At 35.2% G+C, this 24328-nt stretch overlaps 1 protein-coding gene across 1 annotated transcript in view; it reads left to right on the top strand.

Annotated features, from left to right (window-relative positions):
* Positions 1–24328, top strand: part of LOC145222721 (uncharacterized) — a 30098-nt gene extending 5770 nt beyond the window's left edge. The window contains exons 6-21 of the mRNA XM_080088901.1: positions 681–830; positions 1779–1925; positions 2285–2358; positions 3358–3528; positions 3984–4045; positions 13447–13508; positions 13927–13985; positions 14675–14836; positions 15437–15508; positions 15691–15864; positions 17046–17187; positions 17645–17721; positions 18186–18383; positions 19064–19230; positions 22061–22253; positions 22921–24328. Of these exons, the coding sequence (XP_079945027.1) occupies positions 681–830; positions 1779–1925; positions 2285–2358; positions 3358–3528; positions 3984–4045; positions 13447–13508; positions 13927–13985; positions 14675–14836; positions 15437–15508; positions 15691–15864; positions 17046–17187; positions 17645–17721; positions 18186–18383; positions 19064–19230; positions 22061–22253; positions 22921–22992 (1982 nt within the window). The 3' untranslated portion in view covers positions 22993–24328. The remainder of the gene's footprint in view (positions 1–680; positions 831–1778; positions 1926–2284; positions 2359–3357; positions 3529–3983; positions 4046–13446; positions 13509–13926; positions 13986–14674; positions 14837–15436; positions 15509–15690; positions 15865–17045; positions 17188–17644; positions 17722–18185; positions 18384–19063; positions 19231–22060; positions 22254–22920) is intronic.

The raw sequence follows: 24328 nt of genomic DNA, 5'->3' as shown, positions 1-24328 counted from the left end.
TCAATGCTATTTTTATTTAGATTAAAGAGGAGATTTTTTTAGACAATTTTTATTTTAACTAGTTGCCATAATCATCTGTTAGAATGTGAAGACATGTTTTGTCCATTTTTTTCATACAGTATATGATGTTACTACTATTATTCACTAATCTAAAATAATGAGACATAAAATCTATGCCTATCTTATAAATCTACAAATAAAAATAAGTAAATGTTTTCATGTTAAAGTATTTTTTTCTCAAAATTGAGAATTTTTTCGAAGCAAATTTGCTGACATCATTTTTAACCTATCAAATGCTGGTAATTAGTTATGGTTGATTTTAACAATGTGTAATAATAACCAATCACAAGGTGATGAATATATGGATTTATTGATCAGTTTTCCACCACATATATATTTTCATTATATTTTTCAATAATTCATACTTTTTACAAGGGCATATGAGGGAATAGGGAAAGGTGGCTGTTCGCTATGTCATGCCCTAAATGCAAGTTTAAGTAAAATCCAATTAAAGTATTTTTCACCCAACAAACGCAATTATGAAATTATTTCAAAAATTACAAAACTGAACATAGTTTGCCTAAAACTACAAATTGTTAGTTAAATTAAATTTTTCTTTTTTTATTAACAAAAAATGCAATTATCACTTTTGGAATACAGATTTGTTCAATTTTTTGCAGATTTGTTTGAAGAAAATCTAGTTCTTGTTGCGCGGGAAGTTCAGAAGTTTCTCCGTCGCCATGGTTACCACTTATCAGATCTCAGCGTGGAACAGCAAGAGAGGCTGTACAATGCTGTGGCGAGATTTATAATAAAGAATGAAAGAAAAGGTAAGATTTTAAATTGACACAAGGTTATTATGCTTTCGGGAACATTTTTCAAAGCGGTTTAGCACTTCATAACCCAGAATCACAACACAAATTTTGGTCACATTTGGTTAGGTTGTCATTTATGATAGCTTACAAAGTCTTCAATAATAAGTGTAATACTCCAAAGTCTATTGGTTTAAAATTTCTGATTACCAGATTTTAAGAAAAGTTACATGCAAAAAATGCCATGTTTTCGGTTTTAATTTTGGGTAAATATTTGGTTCATTGTATAAAATGTTGGAAAGCACTGAACCAGCAGAATGTATATGGTTAAAATATAAAGTGAATTTGAAAGCCTAATGGACATGGAGAATAACATGTTGTTAAATACCTGTTCAATTTGTTTTGTGTCTAGATGTCTTTCATCTTTCTAATGTGTTTGAGACCATATAGACATCATATACATTAGGGATGTGCCAAAACTGCAAATGTTCTTGGTCGAGCACCGAGCATCTCACTTTAATGCTCGGTGCTCGGCCGAGTACGCTCGGTGCATTATGACGTCACAAAAAATCCTCTTTCTACGTTTTAGCTCTTACAAGGCCTCTTCTTACGTCACCGGCGGTGTTTTATTAAGCTGTACATGCCCATAGAGTATGTGCTTTTTCACTATCTAATGCATTTGAAAAATCATTCGTTTTGTTCATAGGTTCCCTTTAGAACTAGTTTTGTATGTTAGCAGGGTATGAACATGCAAATTTACTGCTCGGGTCAGTTTGTGCAACTGCTCGGCCGAGCACCGAGCATTCAAAACAGCGATGCTCGGTACCGAGTACCCGGGTTCTGGCGCGGCTCCACTCCCTAATGTACATATTTTTTTAATGTTCAGATTTGCAAAGAGTTGATTCAAACTCTTTTTTTCTTTTATTTTTAAGCTTTAGGTTTTATGTTTACGATTTTAATTTCTAGCCAAGCAAGAATCCGACATGAAACGATTGATTTCGATAATCGTCAAAACAAGGGATCAGCTTCTGTCACAAGGTGTCAGACTGGAGCAGCTCAATGATCAACAACTACACCAACTCTCATCAGCAATCATAAATATGTTTCTAAAAGGTAAGTTTATTGTAAGTAGTTGTTGTTGTTTTTTGTCAAAATTACCAAACACTTCCACACTGGGTGTTGGTGTTATGGCTACTTGAGCTTTATACATTACAAAAACTTTGATACTATTATATCATTTTTTAATAAGATATTATCGAATATTTTCTTAAAAATAGAAAAATATTCTTCTTACAGCAATGGGAACAACAAAGTTGTAAAAATGAAATGAACGTTCGTTTCCTTTTCAAATTTCTCACAAAGCTGTCAGCGGTTTAATAAAATGATTTCTATTTATTGCTGTTTTTATTCCATTTTATTGCCATCCTACTTATTATGCCGATGATCAATGTAGTCATGTTTTGTATTTTCAGATGGAGATGTTGGACAAAAAACCTTAAACACAAAAGAGAAAAATGAACAAAATGACAAAAACGAAAATCAGCAGGTAATAAAAATAATGGAATTTCTGAGACTTTTTATATATTTAACAACTCTGCGTTCAATATCAGTCAGTCACTCAACTTTATGCATAAAAACATCTTTTAAGTTATTATTTTCGATCCAGCCTTTATGATTTGGCCTGGATGCTTTGTATGTCAGATTCTGTGGCTTCTCCATGTTATTTCCTGTGATTTTATGATGTGGTTTTCTCAATTCCAGATATTGAAATGTGCCGATTGACAGATTTATATCGATATCAAATTTTGAAAAAAGCTTGAACTGCTTTTATTTTGTTAACTTTGCATTTGATGTTTTTGTATGTCATATTTACTCAATTGTAAGCTGTGGCTTATAAAGTTTTTACCCTACAGTTTGTGTGGCTTATAATAAAGGGCGGCTTTAATTTTAATTTCATGCCTATATTATTTCCACACCCATTACTTTTGTTTTATTCTGCGTTCAAAATTCTTTTGCATGTTGGCTTTACATGTCAACATATGCTCTGCTGGGTAGAATTATTTGCGTGAATAACAATTGTTGACAAATAGTTGTACTCAGATGTGGGGTCCAAACTTTTTTGTCTGTTACAAAAAGTTCTTTGACAGTACACATTAATGCTAACCGGTTCGCTGATCTCATAAAATTTCGTGAGACGGTTCTATAGAACCGGTGCGAACCGGCTGAATCCCAACACTGGTGCAACAAAAAGCAATGTTATCAAAAACAATAGTATCTGACATCACCCCATGTGGCTTACAATACTTATTGACACCTTAACATGTGGCTTAGATTCAAGTAGATACAGTATGTGTAGTGGCAACATTAAAAAAGATAAATATTTAAAATTCATTCAACTGGGTTTTTACCGGCTCATTTTCATTTAGAAATGCTTTTGTTATTTCTGCTTTAAATAAGAAAAAAGCAATCCTAAACTCTCTTTTTAAAACTTGTGAAACTTTTTTGTCTTTACCACCTAAACCATAAGAATTAAATTTTTGTGCAGATTGTTGAGGAAATTCCTGAAACTGAAACAGAATCTCTGGATGAGGTGAAGGTAAAGCCACCCACTAAATTGGATGAGGCTTTTGTTCCTGTAGAGCAAGAGGTTCAAACTAATGTCATTGCAAATCAAACGAAACGTGAGGAGAATGTGGTGAAAAAGCCTGAAATTGAGGTAAAAATGATAAAGTTGATGAATATTTAGTTTTTGTGCATCATTTTCAAATTATTGTTGCTCTTTTTTTTCTTTGTTTCATGAACGACTAGTTTGTGATTTCCTGTTGGTCAAAAAAACATTACTTTTAAAAAAAACACTTACATTAATAATAAGTATATGTCAAGTAACAGCAAAAACACCCCAAAATCATGAGTTATCGAGCGAAAAGTAAGGTTTTTAAATTGTGTTGTTATTGTTGTTGTTGTTTGGCAATGTTAACATACCAACTTCTGGTTGTTTAAACCCAAGCAAATTTTTCTTGTTGTTTGTTGGGAAAGTGAAAATGTAACTTTAAGTTGAATAGCACGTAAATACAAATATTTAAGTTTTATTTCCAAAGATACTTTTGAACGTAATGACAATGGTTGCAAAAAATAGCATTAATGGTGACTCAATTAATTTGTTTGCTGTAGAAAAGTCCAGAAGAAGTTGAAGATGAGCAGAAGGATGAGACTCCAGTCAAGGAAACTTTCAAGTAAGTTATTGCATTTATACATCATTTTTTCATGAGCAGATCAATTTAAATCAAAATATTCCAGTTTTGTTAAGTGTCACATTATGATGATGCATGTGACAAATCCTTTAGTTGATGCGTTGTTGCATATCACATCACAAAATCAGCTTTCTGTCACCAACATAGTAATCCTTGCCTAGGACATAGCTGGACACAATAGTTATATGGCGGCAACCCTCCCTCAGGTCTTTCATCCTGGTTTGTTTGTGGATTCACCCTCATATTATCTAAAATCCTAGCACTGAAATATAGTTGCACCAAATCCACCAATGCAGTGAAATTTGTGGTGCTTCAAAACTTACTTTCAGATTGTTGATGAGTTAAAATGTGGCATTTACTGGGAAGGTCCAGCAATTAGAACAAAGTTTAAACTAGTTTTATTTTCTAGCCTACATTCATAATTTTAAGTTACACAATTTATTTTGTTTGGATAAATGTGATTTATTTTGTCAAAAAGTGGAGAAATTCACATCGAATAACATTAATTAAATTTTTCTGAACTGCTGTGCTGTGCAACAATTTCAGCTAAAAACTATTTGGAAGTGTGTATCTCTGTTTCAAAAAAAACTGAGAAATATATTCATAAATGTTATATTTTAACACGACCAAAAAAAATATGTAGACAGTTTGGCCACCAAGTGTTCGATAAATTGACGTGTGTCAACTCGCTTGGTGGCGCTCATGTGTGGGTTGACGTTCATTCTTACGTCAGACCTGCCTTTTATATAAAATATTAAACATTACACTTTGATAAGGAAATTGTCTGCAAATTATTTCTTCAAATATTTTCTAGTTCAGTCTCCCGTTTCCAAGTATTATATAATCCAGGCATAGTTACGTCATAAAGGGCGTTTGTGACTCGGCATTCTTTGTGAGCTGCATCATCAGTTGTCTTGTAAATATTTTGTCAGATTTTCTTGTTTTTTTGTCTTTGTGTGAGTCAGTGTAAGGAATTGTTTGTAATGTAAATCATCCATCGACGATTTTATGTCGTCCATGTAATTATGAATAAGGTTATTGGTATTCTGTCATTCGATTCCATTCACCCAATAGCTTCATACCCTTTATCTAGTTGAGAAATAAATGAAAACCTGGCACAAAATGTAATGGGCCATATCAGTTCAAATTAATTGGAGAGAATATATACACTGTGCACCAACAGAAACCATCAGCACGCGCTCATTACAGACGTTCAAGTTGCGGATAATTCATACTAAAGTGCAACTTTCAGTACATTTAAATCGGTCTGTGTTTTTCGTTAGGATACTGAACGGTTCAGTTAAGTACATAATGAGGTAGAAGTTATGGCCTTCTGTTTGTTTGGTGTCATAGTTAATAATAACTGTTCACCAAAACAATGAAACCGAAATGAAAGCTTCCAATTGTTAAAGTTGGTTCAATAAAAGTCAGGCCCAAAAATGATGAACTAAAAATCAAGAGAACGACTAACTGTTTTGGAATATTGACCAACTAATACATCGGCAACTTTACGATAAAGAACTGTAAAAAAACCAAAACTCGCAAACAAATCTGGAACAAACGCAAAGTTTTCGAACCTAGCCACTTGTCCCAATCTCAAAAAGCGCTTGAAGGAAAAACTACGACTTCCACCCCCCACAAACAGCGGTCCTCACCAGCTAGCTGGCAACTGACCACTTCACCCCCCATTGTTGAAACCGCGCGCGGAATTCGCTCGAGTCGCACTTTAAGTTCGAGAACACTTGCCATTGTTGCGTCATAACGCGTTGGCATGGAAACGTTCCTCATCTCGAAGTGAAGTGAGGGGGGTGGAGGTTCGCGCGCGCAATTCGCGGCTTTAAATAATTGATGGTTTGCCGCGTTCAGCTCTGAAATCGATTGCCAGCCTCCTGTAAGTGAAAATCGTATGTTGCAATGTTGCCAAAATCAACTGTAGTTTTTTGCACAACGATTTGCATTTAAGATATTGTTGTTCGCTTTGTAACTTTTACAATGTTTTGTGATATTAGATACATGATCTGGGCTGTACAAAGTAACTTATGGTTTAAATTAGTGGCACCCAACCTTTATCGACAAATTTCTCCCCTAAATAATTCAAAACATTTTCATTCCTCCCTGATATATATCACATAGTAGATTCTAAACCATACAAATATCATTGACTTTACAAGAAACCTCGCCACTTTTATGTTTGTTATGTAAAAACTTGAAAGCCTACATTTTGTTTTTGTAAGTAACCATGCACTAAAGAAATGGCAGCAAACCGGTTGACCGCTTTATCACAGCTTATGCTTATGTAAAGTAATGAAATATTTCCAATCATAAGGGTTTTTGAAGTAAGCCTATTCGGACATTTTTGCATTTCGACTTAAAAAATGAATCAATCGATTAAAAGTCCGTCTACCGCCTCTAGTGGATGGGTGATTTTTGTCAACCGGTTCCAGTTATTGATAAAATATCGGATTCAACTCAATATGTAATAAATAGAATTACTGTCGCTATGGCGAAATAATGTTTTTACAAATTTCGTCGAATTGTTGTATTTATTTATTTTTTTGTAGTAGGTCACAAATTTAAATGCTAAATTATACAACAATTTCTTAACACAACACTTATGTTACGTCACAACAAGCAAGTTAATGTGATTTGTTACGTCACAATCAGCAAGCTAACGTAACGCATTGAATAACTCATCATTCAAAATTCTGTAAAATCGCATTTAATGCATTTTTGGGTGCGTTTTTCATAATTCATGCCATTCTAACTCCCAAGGCTGAATCATTATCCGAAGTATGTGGCATTTTGCCCTTGAAACGACCTTGAATCACCTGCAGTAACTGTTTCAGCAAGAAACAACTGTAAAGTCGCCCAGCAGTCGTGGCTAACGTGTTCGCCCGCCTAACTGCTTGCCTCAGGCACACAGATTACATTCTTTGTGAAATCACAAAGCCTGTTGCTGAGGTAACAATCGATGGGAGGGCATGAAGCAATCCTGTCATTTCAGTCAGCCACATATTTGCCTGAGCGGGAGATGTGTTAAACTCTGTACTAGATAAAGGCGTTGAGTTGTTTCTGTCGAGTTGCATTGAAATACTGGCATTCTGCAATGAGTTTTTGTGTGATTGCAGTTTTATTTGGTATAGTTATTTGCAGAAGGTTACGTCAGTTGTAAAACAACTGCTTCAATAAGTAGCGTTTCATTCCCATAGAATTTAGGGTACTAGGGTGCTAGCTGTACAAATTAAATTGAACAGATCTGTATATAAGTACAATGACGAATCGAACCGCCTAAACAGACGTAAACATGCTTTATTGTTCAAACGTTTCGGCAAATGCTCATGCCATCATCAGTGATATGAAGGCCACATCAGTTACACCCGTTTATAACCACTTGTGTCACTTAAAAGATAAAGCATGTCGCTTTTTACGTTTATTTCTGTTAAATTCGTCATAAAACTTAAAATGATTTGTTTTAAAAGGTGTTTTTTAAGCAGTAAAGCTTTTTAAAACAACATATCTTTGTGTTTTGCAATAATCTGCCATTCACATATTGACACCATGCCATTTAAATTATCGCAGTGTTGTTTTTTTTCGATTTTTGCCTTTGTGTATTTCGTGAGACCGGAATTGGATAGTTTTGATGCAAAACTGATAGGAGGAGACAGATGGTAGGCGAGCACACCGTTATCAAATCCTCTTGTTGTGTTAGATCCGTAACGCTGCTAGGCCTATTCTATTGAAATCAACCTTTTCTTCAAACGATGGCTATATCTTCTACCAACAGATGAAAACAGCTCTTGATGTTACACAAATGTGCTGAATAAAATCATTTAAAGTTTTTAATATTTTTTTCGTAGTTTTTGTTATGTAAAAGCTTAGGTATTGTGTTTTGGCTCCACGTTGTCAATTTCCGTGTTTCCCAATAGATGTTGTCAATCCACTTTGCAACAAAACTACTGATTGTAGATCATTAAGATACTGTTAATGCTGTTTAAAACATATATACTATACCTATCTTAAAATCAAAGAATAAATGTTCAATAGCGAATATAACAGTCCGAATAGACGAAAAAGCGAGATGCTTTAGTATGTAAATGTTTTGGCAAATGCTCATGCCATCATCAGTGATATGAAAGCCACATCAGTGCCACCCGTTTATAAACCTTTAGAGCAGTGGTTCTTAACCTTTTTTCCTTGCTGCACCCCTTTCAAATCACTAACCAATTTTCGCACCCCCTTTCAAATCACTAACCAATTTTCGCTCCCCCTTCTGTAATTGCTTAAATAGAATAGACCTAACCAACCTTAATGATTCTGCATCTCCGCACCCCCTAGGAACAGTTCTCGCACCCCTTGGGGGTGCGTGCACCCCAGGTTAAGAACCCCTGCTTTAGAGGGTGCGAAACAAGCGTTGCGTAAAACGATATATAAATACAATAATTGATTCCTAATGTTTTAGTAAAAGTTAATTCTCTTTTGCTCACTCATATTTGTTATGGGTGAATTTAATTTGTGTCAAACTCACATTTTGTAGCAAGAACATAAATGTTTTAACATAGTACCCAGAAAATGAACAGACTATTCAGGATTTCAACTCCCAAACTGTCTCCACTTGAGCTTTTGTGACGTAAACTTCCTCCTCGAAACGCGCGCGTTCTGTTGCCCCTAACAACCGACGTTTAAACGAAAACCCTCCCCAAAAAAACGCGCGCGTCGGTCGGTTGGTTCCCAGAGTTTTCGCGGGTTTTCTTTCACGGCAGACTCGACAATAACTCGACAAAAACAACTCGGGTCGCAAAACTCGAGCGGCACAAAAGTTTCGCAAAAACAACAGCGCTCCGAACGATCGATTCAAGTTCGACTTTTCAACAATTCCAAATTCGGGAACGCGCGTCTGTGACGCCATAGAGGCTTCGGTGAAAGAGCGGAAGTGAAGGAAATCAGTGATGACGCGGTGCAAGGAGGGAGAGAGTGCATTGATTTGCATTCGAACATGTTGAGAGGGGTTTGCTCATTGCGTGTGTGTGGAAGTAGCTAGGTGTGGCTGTCGGTGTTAAACTGTGTAAAAAACGCGTGTAAGTATTTGTGCTCCTGCTGTGCTGAGGAGCGATTTCAAAGTTTAGATTCTTAAAAGACCGTCATTTTATGTTTGCGTGAGTTTAACATTTCTGGTTGTGAAAAATTGAGTTTTATTTTTAGGTTTTGTTTTGCAAATCAAATTTGTATGCATAACCTAAGGTCAAATCAAAATTTAACTTTGTCAGTAAGGAGAGCTCTTAGTCAACATAAAGTTTGTCTTTCTTTCAACGATTTTTAACTACAAAATCAACGGCTTTATGCAAAACTGCTTGACAATAAATCAGTGGTTCTCAACTCGTTTCGGGCCATGGACCACTGGCCTAGTAAAAATATTATCATGGACCATTTCTTTTTTAAGCAAGAATGAAGTTCGTATACGAAACAACCATTTCGGCTTGAAACATAATTCTTTTAAACCGATTTTAAGAAGTGATATACTATTATTAACAGCTAACATTTTGATACTCTTTCAATATATACTATGCAATCATCTCTAGTTTATCAACAAATTTAGTGGACGCCCTGTGGACCACCCAAAAAGTCATCATGTACCACTAGTGGTCCATGAACCACTACAATAGACGTTTCAAGAGGATTTGAATTTGGGGGCAATGACCAATAAAATAATAAGTGTAAGCTACCTGGTGCCTGGTGGACGAAAGGCCTGTTCAGTATTTATTTTGTGTATAAACTCACTTATTTTGGTCACCTGATATTACTTTTTGTTTTTTTTTGACATTTTTTTGCTTAATCGTTACAGCGTTTTCGCTTTTTACTTAAATTTTCACCCTTCGGTCGATCAAAGTCCGTACATCTAGTTACCTTATACCATAATTGGAAGCGCATTACCGTTTAAAATGGCGTTTAAATTGACCCGGTGGTTAGCTAATGCCGACCTGATCTTGTTTAACAACTGCTGTACGACGTTTTACCTCCAGAAAAACCTGATTTTCCAGAACTTTCGTGCATTTCGCAAGACCACCGAGCTTAAGGGAGGTTGCCGTGTTCAGTTAGCTATTGTTCATTTTCAACTAAACTTTTTAACTTGGTGTGTGGGTTTAAAACACGGCAAAAATAAGCGAAATGTTTAGGCTTTGTGCTCTTACATACGGCTTTTATTGTATCGCACAGCTAAAAATTCTTTTAAAAACGCAAAAATGGGTGAACTGTGCATAAAAAAGTGATCGCCTAAAATTTCAGGTAAGGTAACAATCAGTTCATTTTATACTATTGTTGGGTGACAATGGCTCTAGGATCCGTGTTTAACTTGGACTTGTGTTACAAGCGGCGGGGTACAATAAGAAATGTTTATTTTCAAGTAACACAGAACTGCTATCAAAGTTAAATCTACCGCTGACATTTCAAATGTGTGGCGCGTTTTAATGTAATTCCCGCCAGTGTGTGTGTGTGCTTGCGTGCACTGTGATATCACTAAGCCCCCTTTATACGTCACAAGTGAATTCGCAAACCCCTTGTGACATAAGATCGATAAGTGGTATTACATCCTTGTGTTGTTCTACGCCCAGCAGCCGTTTTTTTGCTTGCTCCAGTGTGTTCTGAGTTTAGTTGTTAAAGAAAAATAAGTCAGCCATACTTGAGCAACCGCATGTTTAGTGACCTTTGTTTGTTTATTATATTTTGCCAGAAAGGCACAAAATTGAGGAAATGTTTGAAACTATTTAAATAAACGACAAGCACTTTAAATTGAAATTTCAGATTTTTGTTTTATTTATGCAGCATATTTTGGAAAAGTATTACTTCTTGTTTGCAAATATTTCAGTTTGATATGTGCAGTCGAAACTTTTCAACCAGTCAATAAGAATTTTATTTTGTGTGCATATTCGGATGCTATTTTCTAAAATAATCGATGCGAAAACGGTTGCTTCCTTTGTAAAATAAAAGATAAACAGAAACCTTTCATTGACAACTGCTTACCCGCTGTGCTGACCAATTTCATTCAATTCTCAAAGATTGCGGCATGCCCATATATGGATGTGTAGCTTTATATGTGTTCGCTGAAGCGTGAATCGCCCAGGGAGCCATGGTTCCTTCCTCACACAGTGGCGGGGCGGGTTGCCTTTGTTCCTAGTGGCCTAGTTTAAAAGTGCTGAATGAAAATGTTAAAATGCCCCGAGTGGGCCAAGTCTGCGAATTCTAGTAGATGTGAGATAATGTAATGGTGAAAAACCTCACTAAAAACGCACAAGCTCTGCGAACGCTCTTGTTGCCTTTGTCATGTCGCAACACTTTTTGTTAATATTCTAAGGCCGCGCAAAGTTTAGAACCCAAAATTTCATTATTTTAAAGGAATAATAACTTAAGTAATTTTTCGCAAAATCTTTGTCTTTTTGTAAACCACCTGATTCATAATGTGAGTTGCCGCTATTGAAATTATATTTTCTCAAAAAAAGGTTGCACATGCTCACAAATCCAACCGCACTGACAATTTAAACACACCCAGCACCAATTCAAGATTGCGTAATTATGACGCCTTATTGCGTCACAAATCGTGTAATTGTGCGCAGACAAACTGGCCGCCAATTAACATTTTGCCCTCCGTTGCGTGCCGGCGTTTTACCGCCATTTCAATAGTCACGTGACCCAGCTAGCTACGTCGACGCTGCCCTGTGAATTAGCACCTTTTGGAGAATGGTGGTTCGGCGCATTTGCTGAAAGTCAGTCTTTGCAATTGGTTGTATCTTGTAAACTGTTAATGCAATACAGGGTTTTAATACCAGGTCAAAATGTGTTTCACTGTGTGGTTTTGCTGCAAATATTGGCTAGTTAACTGCAAAATTATTGCATTAGTTCAGTGTTTGTGATTGCAAAAGACGGAATCCTAAAACATGGAAAAAAATTTGTGCAAGTCAAAACGAAATTTGATGGATTTCAATGTTTAGGTAATTTGTAAAATGCATTTATGTGCAACAATATAATATTTAGTGAAAAACTGTAGGAATGTTTGAGAAGGCAGTGGCCACTACTACGCACTGTAAAACCAGTTAACCCTGCACGGATGTAAAGGAGCCATAAAACTCTGCTTAATTGCCTGTTAACAACAGCGCCGCGAAGCAGGAAATAGTTTTTGCTTTCTCTCCCGCTTGACTGACCCAATTATCGCGAATGTGTAAGCACACTTGCCGATCTTTTGTGTTTCGCTCGCACAAGTGTTATTCACAAAACCGTTGAGGACTGTTCGCGCCAAAGAAAATTTGTTCCAACAATTGTAGTGAAAAAAGGCGCCATTTTTTAGTTCTTTATAGTTTTGCTTGGAAGCCAATTTAGCAACAAAAATGGCGTACCGCGCTGAAATTCCTCATTTTAACTTGAGTCGCCAGGGGTTCGAAAGCAGAAATTAAGTCATGCTTGATTTCATCCAGCGGTGCTGCACCTGTTATGTCGTCACAATGCTATTGCTCGAGGGTTCTTTGTTCGTCACAGGAGGCTTTTAAAGGCTGCCTGATGTTAAAAACGTGGTTTCCTTTTTGCTTGGTTCGGCATAGACCAGGTTCCCTGCTCGGATAAATCGATATTTGGCGCCTCTAAATAATTGATGGCGTCTTTCAAAGTGAACTTGCGTTGCGCAAACACAGGCGCGCATGCTTTTAGATTGCTGGATGCGTGTTAACTTAGGCCAGTTGAAATGAAAGTTTACTATGTGTGCGAGTTTTATTGAAGATGTAAAAAGACGTAGATAGTTTGTCTAGTTTGTAAACTGTTGTGTGAATATTAAGAATCCTTTTTTGTATAATTAGCAACTCTAATTATGGAGAAAAAACTTTTTAGATTTTTGTTAGGTTTGCAGTATTGCAAAAAAATTATAAACTGTATAACAAATGGCTGCATTAAAACTGGTTAATTGCTTTTCAAGTTCGAAAATGTTCCAAACATTTACGGTATGTTTTCAGTTCAATAAAATTTAACAAAAAAACTTTTCCTAGTTTCTAACTAATGAACATGTCACTTTAAAAAAATGCCTAATAATGTGTTTAGGTAGTTTACTGTTTCAAACTTACTTTTATTAATGTCAATATTATTTACTAATGTAATATTGTATTTTTGTTACTTTCATTTTAATCATAAAAAACTTTTGTCAATTAGTAATCAGTGACCTTTTTGAGTCACTTTAAATATGCCAGTCGTGTTGCCTGTTCAGGCATCTACTTTCTACGTTCTGTGCCCTAGTGCGGAAGTTTATTAATATTTCCTCTTAAGCCTGCCATAATGCTGAAGTGATTGATACTGACAGCAGTAGCAGCAGGTCTGTGGCTCTTCACTTATTACTCTAACTCTTGTATTTACAGTGCAAAGAAAGAAACCAAGTTGCAGGAGCCATTGATTGAAGCAGTAAAAAATGATGAATCAGGTAAATGATGTTATATGTTAATTAGTGACAGCACAGCATTTCTTTGACTATAAGTTCCTTATATGGATTTAATGAAAGTCTAAACTTATCTGGCAAACACACTAAAACTTCTTTTTTGCCATACCTGTTTGGATAATAGGAGTTGACACTTGAAACTATTATTTGTTTAAACCTCTTATACTTGGTTTATTGTGTATATATTTAGTTTTTAACAATCATCAATAGGTATTATATAAGTTGAACCTTATTTCCTATTTTATTATGTGTTTAACTGTATTGAACATTTACTTTTTGTCAAAGTCTATAGTTTTTGCCAGCCAATGTAAAAATTTGCGTACTGCATTGTAATTGATTTTAACTACCTTTTGTCAGATTGTAAATCTTTAATCATTTGATAAAGTTTAATTTGTCTCTTCAGGTCATGGAGTTGAGCTTGGTTTAGCCGAGCAGGAAATGTCATCAGTCACGAAACAAAAGGTCAGTGAAGAACATTGACAAGCTTGTAAAAGTTTCAACTTATGCCGTTTTTTGCTTCTGAATTAAAACATATATATGAACTGAGAATAGAAAATCATTTCCCAGTAACAGATTCAGTCAATAAATAGACATTGAATTTATATATTCCAGCTAAATGGGATCTTCAGTTTATTATTTAAATACATTAACTTCTAGAATTTAAAACCATGTGAATCCAATTGTATTTTTGCATACAACAACATACGGATACTGTTTTTGTGCCCACTATGGTATTTAAAGGCTTAAAATAGATTATAAACAGCCAACCGAATAAATAAACAAACGGGTCTTCCATCAGCAAAATGCCTAAATGTGTTAATTTTGTTCTCAATCAAGTATAATTATGTCCAAAAATTGTTTTTAAAATTGGTTCCAAATTGCAATTTCTGAGATTTACATTTCTGTGACATGCACCATAACCTGTTACATTTTTAGATGTTTATCAATGTTAAATTTAAGAAGAAACATGTTCAACACTGCATGTAAATGTAGTTTGGTAAAGATTTGACATAACATGCACCTAAACTAGTTGCGCCTTATGCAATGCAATCCATGTTAGGGTCTTCTTAACTTAAATTCCTCACAGTTTTGTGTGTAGTTAGGGCTTACACAGTGTCATTTGATAAGCACTGATTTTTTTGCTGTTTTAGATTTCAGAAGAGGACATTTATATCATAATCACTGTTGTGGTTGTCGTGGTAATAATCTTGGTCATCACCATATCCACTGTATGTTACTGCATGAAATCCATTGAACGGAGAAAAAAGTTGCTCGGTGCCGGGCCGGTGCAATCGGACGATGATGACTACCAGGTTCGGAAAATATTTTTATTGATAATGACAAATATAGCGGCCCAAATGGTTGTAAAAAGCCACATGCTTTATCATTCAAATGGCCATGCTATCATCAGTTTTTATTGAGCATGTTTAGGCGCACAAGACTATTCGTTAAGTTACCTAAATTAAAGGTTTTCAACATTTTCCATTTGCTTACTCTTTGAGATTACAAAGCAACAATTCACTTAAAAATTTTTAACATACTTACTTAGATAAACCATTCTTTCCAAACATTTCAAAATTTGCTTCATGGCCAATGTAGAACCAGATAGCTAATGTTTTTGCCATACAATGGTTGTTAAATTTAACATTTTTGGTTGTCAATGACTACAAGATTGAATTGGAAAGTGTGTTTTTGCATTTAACAAAGGTGTAGTAACAGCTGGATGGCACTTTTAGTGGCAAACATTAAAGTTTGTTCGAAATGTTTTTTGGTAAACTTTCTGCTTGTGGATCTAGCTTTGTTTGCTTTGGGTGACTTCCTTGAATTGACCGATCGTGCCGGGCTGAGTAAATAAACTCCTAGCGTTTATGTCGCCATTCCTAATGTTCCAGTTTATTTGTTTTATGCATCAGGAGCTGTGTAGACAACATTATGCGAGCAAGACCGCTGAGCAAAAGGACCTTGCCACACGCCCTCCAAAACAGGTACAAGAAAATTTAATGGTTCCAAGTTATTTTCTAAGTAAACTAAATTTTGGCATTAACTTTCTGACAAGACTCCACATAGGTCTGACTGTTTGGAAAGCACACAATTGAATGTTGTTTCAAGCTGTCTGGCAATTTTCATTTTTTCTAAATTTTTATCATAACATTTGCTGTGATTACAGGATGGCAATCGTCAAGACAGCTCAGCCTCGACCCCAACCCTTGTTTTTTCTCCCGTTGCCCAACAAAGAAAGCGCAACAGCAATTCGAAAACCTCACGAACCTCTAGTTTGTCGTCGTGGAGCGAGGAACCCGTTACTGCCTCACTTGATATTTCCACTGGACACGCTGTTTTGGTGAGTTTTTACTCTTTTAAAAAAGTTTTCTTTTGTAAGTTGTATGTTTTTTGCCAGCAAATTTTGTTTCACAGTGGAGCTACTAACCTAAGAAATCTATTCATGTAAAGTTTGCAAACTAATGATAAATGTGCTCTTAATGCCCTTTATCGAGTTCAGCAAAGTTTTGTGATTTGAGTTCACACTTTTTAAATTTCACAATTTTATTTCTGCAGATGATGGTAAAAAGTTTAATAAGCCAAATAAATTATATTATAAAATATCTTTTTGTTATCAAGACATGGTGTAAATTGATTTAAAATATTTTTTATTTCTTGCCTACATTGAATTTTTCAATTTTATGACAAATACCCTACAACTGTTTTTAACAAGCCGCATTATGTACAATATAATGTTCAATGACACCTGTGCATTTTACTGTGTTTCTCCATGACTTGCCAACGTCTGTGTGTCTTTAAATTGGGCTTATGCTTTTGAATAGGATTGACCTTTTTCGTGTCCGAGAAACCTGTTCAACCTGTTTGAACAACTGCATTTCTCATGAAATTGTTACCACACACATGTTTCTCTATATCTTTGTTTGTGTAAATAATCGTGGTTGCACCTTAAGGCAATGCTGTCGTGGTTTTCGATATTGTGCACAAACCCAACAGGCATTAATCTTGCACAAAATGTTAAACAAAAGCAAAGCCTAAACAAACAGGCTGCATTGTATAACTTAATAATGGGACAATGTGGCTAACATGAAAAACATTATAATGAAATATTTTTCCCTTTAGTTTGCCTGTTTTTTTTCTGATTAATCTTGGATGACATTGGGATGTTCAAGGTTTTAAAGGCATCGGTTTAAAGATACTTGTAATAGTTGCTTTTTTAACCAACATTGCTTATTGTGGGGTCAATTTTTAATTATATAATACTTTTAACCTTGGAGAATATCGAGCTAAAAGACAATATTTTCCAGACATTTTAATCTGGCACTTATTCCACATATGAACTAATGTTTAATGGTTAAAATAACAGCTCAAATAGACATAAAAAGCGACATGCTTTAGTATGTAAATGTTTTGGCAAATGCTCATGCCATCATCAGTGATATGAAGGCCACATCAGTTACACCTGTTTATATACACTTGAGTCAGAGTCATGTGAAGGTAACTAATGTATTTGTGATATGTTAGAGTTACATGGAAGACCACATGAAGAACAAGGACAGGTTAACAGAGGAATGGAACTCGCTGTGCAAGTACCAGGCTGACAATGTGACCTGTCAAGCGGGTCATGCCAATTTGATAAGGAACAGGTCTCAACACATAATACCATGTGAGTAGCCACATATAGAGGAGGTCTGGCATATAGGGCAGTCGCTTGGCTGGAAAAAGATTAAAAATTAATGTGTTTTTGCCTGTTTGAGTGACGTTGGATCAATTTTATTCAATCAATAATTCATAGTCTTTCCACAGCTCTGTGTACAGGCTTTCTTCTTATTCTGTTGTTATCCTTGTGAAATGTTACATACAGTGTGTTGTAATATGCTATCTTGACTAAGCCTACTATGTATCTTCAATAGGCCTAGTATGTACACTGTATTACATTTTTATTGCACACAGCATGTAAACCTTCGAACCATACATTGGCAAGCTTTATGGCAAAACCTTGGAAAGTTATGAAATAAGAATATTCACATACATTATATAATGGCCAACAAGCAAAAAACAAGCCTAGGTGTTGAGTGTTTAGGTTTCTGAAACACAATTTATCAAACATACTTCTGTTTCAGACGACCACAACAGAGTCAAGTTGGGTGTCAGCAACGATCAGTCGATGGATAATGACTACATCAATGCCAGTTTCATTGTAAGTTACAACATAATACAGCAAAATGACCTGTTTCAGATGGTAGATTATCTTTATTTCACAAGCAACACAAAATATGGCAAATTTTGTAAAAATCTCAGACCCCTTATCCAATGTTTTCCACTCAAAGCAGGAAAAGATTTTTTGAGTGTGGCACCATCTTATGACATAGAAAAATATTTTTTACTCCACATTGGTATAACCGAAATTTGCATAAAGTGTTCAGATATAATCCTTAAAAACTATCTATATTCCTGAAAAGTTTAAAAACACTTCTTTAATCATTAAATGACAAAACTTGTTTCGGGATACACTGCTTACCAGATTTTACATCTTATTGTATACATTTCAGATTGTTACACATAACATGCAAGCATATTTTTGGAGCATATTTTGTGTTAACTAATAATAATTCTTAAGTGATGAAACTTGTTATCTATGTTGTGTATATTTGCTGTCAACAGATTGACAACGACCCCCGCTTTCCAATGTACATCGCCACGCAGGGCCCCCTCCCGTCCACCATACACCACTTCTGGCACATGATCTGGGAGCAAAAGTCTGTTGCCATAGTGATGCTCACCCCGGTTACAGAGGACGGAGTTAGTCAGTGCGCTCGATATTGGCCCGATGAAGGTTCCAGCATCTACAACAATTATGAGGTCGGTGTTTTTCTAATTGGTTTACTTTAGAAAATACAGATGTTTTTGTATAAACTTGTGTTTACTCCAACATTTTAAAATCCGTGACTACTTCAGCATAACTATTTGAAAATGTCTTAATGAAATTCTTGTCTAACCAAGGCAGAATTTTACTTTCTGTATCATTTAAGTAGTTTTTTTTTAGTTTTTTGGCCAAAACCACTCACGCACCAATTTAAGCCTACAAACTCTGTGTGAAGAAACAACATGTCGTCTTTTCTGCCCTCTTTTGTCTGTTCAAATCCTTTAGTAAAGAGTTGTTCAAATATTCCTCACATAATAGGCATATACAGTTGGCTTTTCCCCAAGTTTACCCATTATTTACCTATAGACTCCAAAGCATGTTAACTTTGTGACATTTATCCTAAATTATATTCCATATGTCCTTGAGCAAATCAAAATATCGTCAAGATTTATTACTTTATGGTTGATTAGTTAGTAGTCTTTTAAAAAGCATTAAGACAATAAATGATAAGCTGCAGACAGTGCACACTGTTTCAACCTATAAGGTTAAATGGCTACACCAGCCAATACAGCCGATCTCTCGTCACCAGCTGCACTGATGAGACCTTATAGGTGGAAACACTGTTTGTAGCTGATCTTTTTATGACTACTATTGAAGCTTGATGTGATTTCTATAGATTCATCTTGTCTCTGAACACATCTGGTGCGAAGATTACCTCGTTCGATCGCTCTACCTGAAAAATTTGAAGACTTGCGAAACACGAACGGTCACACAATTTCATTTTCTCTCCTGGCCAAGAAACGGGATCCCATTTTCACCAAAACCTTTGCTGGAGTTACGGAGGTTGGTACATTTATAAATCTTTATGTGTTTTGTTAAAGATGTTAACCATAAGCATTTATGAGGTCTTAAGTTTGTTTTTGAAATTTAGTCTTAAACTATTTCCATAAAGGCAGATGTGTCAAGTAAAGTAAAAATGTCAAAAGTCTGTTTAATTCTAAAAGAATAAACTATCATGTGTTAGTAGACAATTAGTAATTATTAAGAATTAATAATAGGTATGTTTGATGTAGAATTATATTTGTCCACAAAGTGCTATTTCTAGTAAAACAAGCATTTATACATAACTCAGAAGCATTGATTAAAGTTAAGAATCTAGCATAAGCGCTGTAAAGTTGGTAGCTTTGGTTAAACAGAGCTCTCAGCTCAAATGGAAAGTGCAGTACTAAGTACACAATGTTGTTGATGCTGTGTACACAAAGTTCGCTCGCCGGTTGGTTCTGAGTTTATTTAGTCACTACTAGAGTAAGGATGCCGGCAGCTTGCATTAAATGTTAGGGCTTTAGTTGCTAAGTACGATAATTATACTATACTAACGAACCTAATTGTGAGTCAACTTAGAAGGTCATGTATGTTTCATCAGTTGATATGGGCAGCAGTTGGTATTAGATGGAGATAGAAGAAAGGTGTTTTACTACTGTGTATTTGCTATTACTATAAACTACATTAGTTTTGAGAAAATATCCAGCACACATAATGTAGTGTAGTGCATCAGCCATATAGAGGTGAAAATATAATGTAATAACCGGTTTGCTTTGTAATAATAACCTTTTCTTCCTTAGCATATATCAGGCCTGTACTTTTGACATTAAGTAACAGCACAAAGTAATATATATGCCATGTGTATATTAAATCCATAATGTCAGCCGTAGCTTGATTTGTCGAATAGAAAAACATGACTTTGATAACTTTGGTTATAAGATTTTACTAATAAGGGAAAGTAAAATGCAAGTAGTGCAGTATGAAGATGGTATCAGAGAAAAATCAATTACAGCATTGGTTAAACTGAGGTTACTGCCTCCGGTGGATAGTAGCACAACAATCAAGGGAGTTAAAGACGACAAGAACAGTATAATACATGTTTCTATGGCTGTAACCATGTTAATATGCAAGGTTTGTTGTCAATAATGCAATAACAAGTGTTTGTAGATTTTGCTGACTGTGCTAACCGCAAGTTCAGTGAAAAACAGATTGTTCATTCCCAAACAATTTCAGTTGTGGTCTACAGTGGTACTTTTTGTCGCTCGGGGCTGTTTGTGGTGATAGAAACTTGCAAGTGTTATGCTGTGTGGTGTATAGAGATGTCAAATCCTAACTAGATAATAAGCACTTACTGTCCATTCTAAGTGCTTGCAGAGGTTCTCTGGATGGCATTCTTTGCAGACATGTAGATTTTAACATTCCTTATGTTCGATGTCATTTTGTCTCTATGCAGCTTATGAGTTTGTGCTAGTTGCATAGTAACAAAAGTGATCGTCGGACTTAAAAGGACTCTCATCGAATTAGGTTAAAACATTTGAAATCAGTGGTTGACACTAAATCAAAGATTTGTACAAGTCATATTGCCACAAATGTTGAGATAAAATATCTTGAAAGCTAAACACAATACTAGCACACAAACTTTCATCAAAATGCATTGATAGCAGATATTTGTACGAGCATTATTGCCACAAATGTTGAGATGAAAACTGCTCCAAAAAGCTATGCACAATATGTCTGGCATACAGAGACTTTACCACTCCACTTTTTGAATTTAAACCAAATCATAACAAATTAGCAGCTAAAAGTGCATCAAATATGTCACTAAATAGAAACAATAGGTAAAAATAAACATTTTTAATGGTTGTGCAGAATTATAGAAAGGGTGGTCACATATAAAAGGAGTACAGTTACTTCAGCAGTCCACTTTTGGAAAAAATAAATCACATTTTAACAAATTAGGTAGCTTAACAAGTGTAAAATAACTTACTGAAAAGGAAATTTAGTGCATGTGCACCTTTGTAGAGTGTAGTGGCCAGTTTTGAAATGTGTGTGACGAGTCCTGTTAGACACTTTAGCAATCCACTTTTTGAAAACATTGAACCACATTTTAACAAACTCATAGATAAACAAGTGTCAAATAACTTACTGAAAAGCGAAATTGATTGTAGAGTGTGGTGGCCAGTTTCAATACATGTAAAGGGGAATGGAGTTGAAAAGGTTAAGAACCAGATTGAAAGAGCCTTTAGTCTGGAAGGAAACCTGTCTGACTCAACTTGACAAGGAGTTAGTCCTACAAACACTTCAGTGGCTTGTTCAATGCCTATAACTACATTGTAGGAGGGCATTCCATTCCTTTCACACAACATAACTACCATGATAATGCTACTAATGTGATGTAACAGAAGTGGATGCCAAACTGTAGATGTTAGTTTATAGTTTTCACTCTGCATTTTATGTTTTACCGGTTAGTCAAAGAAAACTAACATTGTTGCTTCTCCATGATACAAAGTAACTAAAGTTTAAATATTTCAAAACACCAGAGACACTTTTATAAAAGGAGAAACATACCAAACAGTTCTAACCACAAAACAGTGGCAAACTTGATGGACTGACTGGTATCGATGATGTAATAAAACACATTCATAAGCACCCAGTCAGAAAATGTACTGGTACTTCGTTGACTAAGTAGCGAGGCTTTTGTAAATGTTTTATAAGAAAGAAGGCCAAGGAAATTAAAAAATCCACCAATGACCGTCAAAATAGCTTGACCAACTTCTTATTGCAAACTGTTTAACCTGTGTGACATGAAAAACAAAACAAATTTCATTAAATTTTGCTATTTTCTGCACAGGAAAGTTAGCAAATGTTATCGAGGTAGCAATTCCCCGGTTGTGGTCCACTGCAGTGATGGAGCTGGTCGTACGGGAACCTACATTCTGATCGACCTCGCTATAACTCGAATGCTCAAAGGTGTGAAAGAGATGGACATCGCTGCCACGTTGGAACATCTGAGAGACCAGAGATGTGGGATGGTTACTTCAAAGGTTGGTTTTTTAAAAGTTTTAAACTCTTTAACTATGACTGTTTTTTTTTTTGTAAATTCATTTTTCAATGTTGAACATAAAGAATAAATTTCTTCACTCACATCAATAAATATCAGTCATTAAAAAACACAGATATTTTCACTAAAGTATATGCCCAAAAATTTGTTGATTAAATGAAGCAATCAGTAAATTTGTTACAATGTACCCATTTTGGATTGGTGTGCAGACAGTTTGAAACAGGGTGGACTGCAGGGGATGGCTTGTACTGGCTTGCTTGTACTGGTTATGTCGAAATGGTATTGACTTCACATGCCAACATTTTTATGTCCACAGTAGATTTGGGTCTCCTAATTAAAAAAGTAATCAGTAAAATGTCGGATTTGTTTAACATTGGTATTTTACCATTGCATTATTGTACGGTAAAACATAATAAACTGGCCAAGCAATGTCTATAAAACTGTACCTAATATTAAGTTGAAAATCACTTTGTGTGCCACTAAAAGAACAGCTTGCATGCAATGGGTTGTTGCTGCTTGGTGTACTCACTATGTAGCATGTGAAAATAGCAATAAATATCCACCCCAGTAGTTTCTTGCAACAAACAAACATACAATTTAAATTTCCCCACTATATCCGCTGTGCTAATCTGGCAATTCTTGTATTTTAGGAACAGCTTGAGTTTACACTGGGTTCTGTAGCAGAAGAAGTCAACGCCATCTTGAAATATCTGCAGCGGTGAAGATAAAAATGTTTTACCTAGTTCATGTTTTGCACAGTTTGTTGTCATAGTTACCAGGTACTGCCCATTTTGTGGCGCCAAATATTGTTGTGTTGTAAATTTCAGAACCGCACAGGGTAACAAATAAACATCTTATCAATGCACTGTGTACGTACTATAGTTGGATCGCCCCTATGTATATAAGTATTAGCCGTGATGGACCTTTTTGCAATGAGAAAAATATATTTAGTTTTTACTGTGCTAAATATTTAGATATGTGCAAAAAATTACCAAAATCCGAATATTTTGCAAATAGTAGTGACATGTTTAAAATTTCAACCTGTCGTAATAACAACTTGAGTTTATATATTTGTGCACAGGCTATTGTTAATCAGAGAGCTATAACACACACACACATATTTATATGTACAGGATATTTGTAACAACTGTAGTTTCAGTATGGAAGCCCTCATGTTATCAGTTGTGCCATTTCACTTACCTAAACATTCCCTGTTGTTTTGTGTTCAATATTTCATTTCAAACTATTCAATTTGTTTCATGAACTTCCATTCTGTTGGCAAATTTGTTTTTATTCTGTGTTGTATTTTTGGCAAAATATTTTTTTTACTGTTGGTATGATTAAAGAGATTTTATCACAGAGCTAAAAATTCCTTTCTTTCAGTGATTTCTTGTTTATTTCACGTTTCTGTTTTTCCTTATCGCTTTGTACCAGTGGTTTCCAAACCCGGGAGAAATTTACTTTAATGTGGTTTGTAAATAGACTGCTTAGCTCTGTGAATATAACATGTGAAGTTGATAAAATACCTGATTTTAAATGATCATTGTTTGGTTTAGTATCTACTATGTAGTGTTTTGGGAAGGAATAAAAATGTTCCGGGTTGTTAAGTAAGGAATTTGTCTATAAAGGTTGGAAACCACTGTTTCACAATATAGTAGTTGTAGTGCTTGAAGTATATCTGCCAAATTATTGTTTGAAGCAGCTCAATTATAGACATAACTGCCAGAGATTAGTATTGCTTTAGTATTTTTACTGTTATGTGTTTTTAATTTATGAAAACATAATTGTTAGATGCAGTTTTTTTAATGTGAAGAAATTTTTCTTACTTTCAGAAATATATCATGGATCTTTAATCTTGAGTATTAGTTTTAGTATTTTGTTCTTTTTGTTATTATGCATTCCAACACCATTGTTGTGAATGTGATAATTATTATTTTGTTCCGCAAAAAAAATTAAGATAAAGACTTCTATCACCCCATTCATTGTGTGTTGTGCTTGTCGTGGTTCGCTCAATGTGCAATTTTGTTTCGTGCAAAGAAAATATTCCAATTTGCAAAA

Source organism: Phallusia mammillata, chromosome 4 (assembly GCF_965637545.1).
Source record: "Phallusia mammillata chromosome 4, kaPhaMamm4.hap1.1, whole genome shotgun sequence".
In the NCBI taxonomy this organism is placed as follows: Eukaryota; Metazoa; Chordata; class Ascidiacea; order Phlebobranchia; family Ascidiidae; genus Phallusia; species Phallusia mammillata.
Note: the sequence above shows the minus strand (reverse complement) of the source record. Positions and strands in the feature narration are given on the sequence as shown.